This window comes from Notothenia coriiceps, unplaced genomic scaffold (genome assembly GCF_000735185.1).
Source record: "Notothenia coriiceps isolate Sejong01 unplaced genomic scaffold, NC01 NC01_scaffold00021939, whole genome shotgun sequence".
NCBI lineage: Eukaryota > Metazoa > Chordata > Actinopteri > Perciformes > Nototheniidae > Notothenia > Notothenia coriiceps.
The window spans coordinates 1-2,591 of record NW_011354640.1 but is presented as its reverse complement, the minus strand read 5'-3'; the positions used below and the strand labels follow the sequence as shown (position 1 = coordinate 2,591).

Genomic DNA, 2,591 nt, shown 5'->3' with positions numbered 1-2,591 from the left:
TTTTTTTGGGGGTCGAATATACATTTGCTTTCAAATTCCCATCCCTAGTTACTATAATAATAACGTGTTCCCCTTAACAACTCTTAAGGACCTAAGCTGAATCCTTCAAACTGGAGCTATGAGTGTGCAGATCGGTTTTTATTTACAAGAGATATTTGAAAGACCTTTCAATATAATACCTATACCGGGGCTTCTTGAGCTAACAAATCTATAGTTGACCAATTGATTTGTTGACTTAAATCAACAGATGTTTAAAACTACAGTGACAGACTAATGCCAGGTTTTGGAAAAACTGTTCCCACCTCAGCAGTTATTTACATTACAGTAAATCTGAAAAGGTCCTGCAGACTGTCCCCTTCTCTACACCCAGAACACACATGTTTACCTAACCCTAACCACAGATACTGTGTGACAGCAGATGCTAGGTGAATCCAGAGGGGTGCAAGGAACCGTGATTTAGGCATGGAAGAATTAAGTACCAGACCTTTCAACTGTAGGATTTTTTTGCCAGTTTAAAAAAAATGAAATAGTATATATATATATATTTTTTTTTTTTTGGTGTACTTCTATTTGCCTACTACTAAAATACAAATGATATTAAAATTGCACAGACTGCAACTGCGCAAACAGATCTACAGCAGTTAATGCACACACTATAGAGAAATACCTCAAAATACCCAGTTTGAACCAGCATGCAAACAAATTGACCAGCGTTTTCTCTGATCTGCACCTGAGAGTTCATGCTGGTGTCTATCTGCTGGGCCAGAGACTTTCTGTTGCAGAGGATGGTTGCCCCAAGATTTCTCCTGTCGTCTGCAGATTATATTTTAATTAAATTATGGATGTATCTGTTTCTCATTTGTGTGTTTCAAACCGAGGGGGCTTACAAGTGCAAGTGAAATAAATATGAAATCATTGTCAGGTTTGAAGATATATTTGTTTTCTTTACCGTGTTGCTGATTGTATTTAGTATTGTTTCCACTATATTCTCAATGATTATACTTCACTTCACTTGTGAATGAATATTTGCATGTTTTGTCTTCTTTAAGAATAATGAATCGTGACGAAAAAAACAATTTGGTGAAATAAGCAGGTAACCCCGCCCATTATGGAAGTGGAATCAAGAAGGGAGAGCTGTGTGTGAGCAGGTCTTACCTCCCCCACATACTCCATGATGAAGGTGTTCTTCTTGATGTGCTGCAGCGTGCGCACCCCCCACCCCCGGCCATTCTCCGTCTTAAAGATGCACAGGTCAACCTGGATGCCCTTCTGCACTACTCTGTTGGGACACTCAGAGCTGCAGCTGCATTGGGAGTTACACTCGTATATGGGCTGTCCCGGCCGGATCCGGACCAGGCCCTTGTCATTGTAGGCCATGCGGTGCAGCGAAGCCCCGGGGCAGCAGCCGTTTATTGGTTCCTCCAAACAGTTTTTACACTCACAGCCCACCGCCATCTCATCTAACACAATCCCTTGGCCTACTTTGTAGTTGTTGATGTAGGTGAAGTTCTTTGGAGGGCCCTCAAGGTCCACTTCGTTTGCAACAAAAATGCGGCCCGGGTGGTTGCGAGTCTGGTTCAGATGGGCCTCCCAGCGCTTCAGACTCTGACGGAGCTTGGCTTTTTGGACCAGGAAGGAGGAAATTTCCTTATCCAGTTTTTTTGGGGTGTAGCGTCTCTTGTGGCGCCTCAGCTGCTGATCCAGGTCCAGGTGGAACTGCTTTATCAGTTTGTGGCATTTAAGGTTCCTCTTGGGTTCCCAGCTGTTATCCGACTCAGGGAAGCCCTTCCACTTCAACAGGTAGAACTCCTCCTGCTGAAACACAAAGCACTTTTAAATAGGGGCAAAGATTTCTGTAAAGATGTCTGATGTACGCAGCCCAAAAACAGAATGCCAGGTATGTGCTTAGATGTCTCATAATAATTTGTGTGAACATAACAATAATTCGTGTGTAAATATGTGATTTGTAAATGTAAAATACCATCCACAAATGCATTTAAAAGATTTGCAAACTCACAAATAAATGTGCAAATGTAAAACGGATCTGCAAATACGCAAAATATTTTTACAAATAAAAAAAAAGATCTTTGAATATCTCTTTAACATTTACAACTTTCGATCACGCATTTGTGAATCCATTTTGTATTTGTCGACCAAAAATGCGATTGTGGATCTCACATTTCTGCTCGTGGATCTCAAATCTCTGCTTGTGGATCGTTTTTTTACACACACTGAGTTTTGAAATAAACTTTCTGCCGGTCTCGGCTAAAATCTACTCGTGTCACTCGGTTATTTTTGGAAACCACGTGATGGCCTGCTGATGATGAGATTTCCACATGGTTTTCAAAGTAAGAGCATGATGGTTTGTTTAATGCGCTGTTTTTATAATGAACAGTGGAACGTTAGATGCATTCTTTATCACCATCATCATCATTTTATAGTGATAGTTAGTTTGTGTTAGTTTATTGGTTCAACTTTCTTCATGGTTTTTTGTGTATTCAGTCAAGCGGGTCAAAGTTACAAAGCATTTCACATCTTATTAATCGGCCTAGTTTTACCTTACCAGTGCAGTGGTAAGGTAATCTGTAGAA

General features: G+C 40.6%; 1 protein-coding gene across 1 annotated transcript; it reads right to left on the bottom strand.

Moving 5' to 3' along the window:
- Positions 1-1,155: 1,155 nt before the first annotated feature.
- On the bottom strand, positions 1,156-1,815 carry suv39h1a (SUV39H1 histone lysine methyltransferase a; the record flags this gene model as incomplete). Its single annotated transcript, XM_010780486.1, has 1 exon — positions 1,156-1,815. A coding segment is annotated over one exon (660 nt), but the record flags the coding sequence as incomplete, so codon positions are not given.
- Between the last annotated feature and the right edge of the window lie 776 nt (positions 1,816-2,591).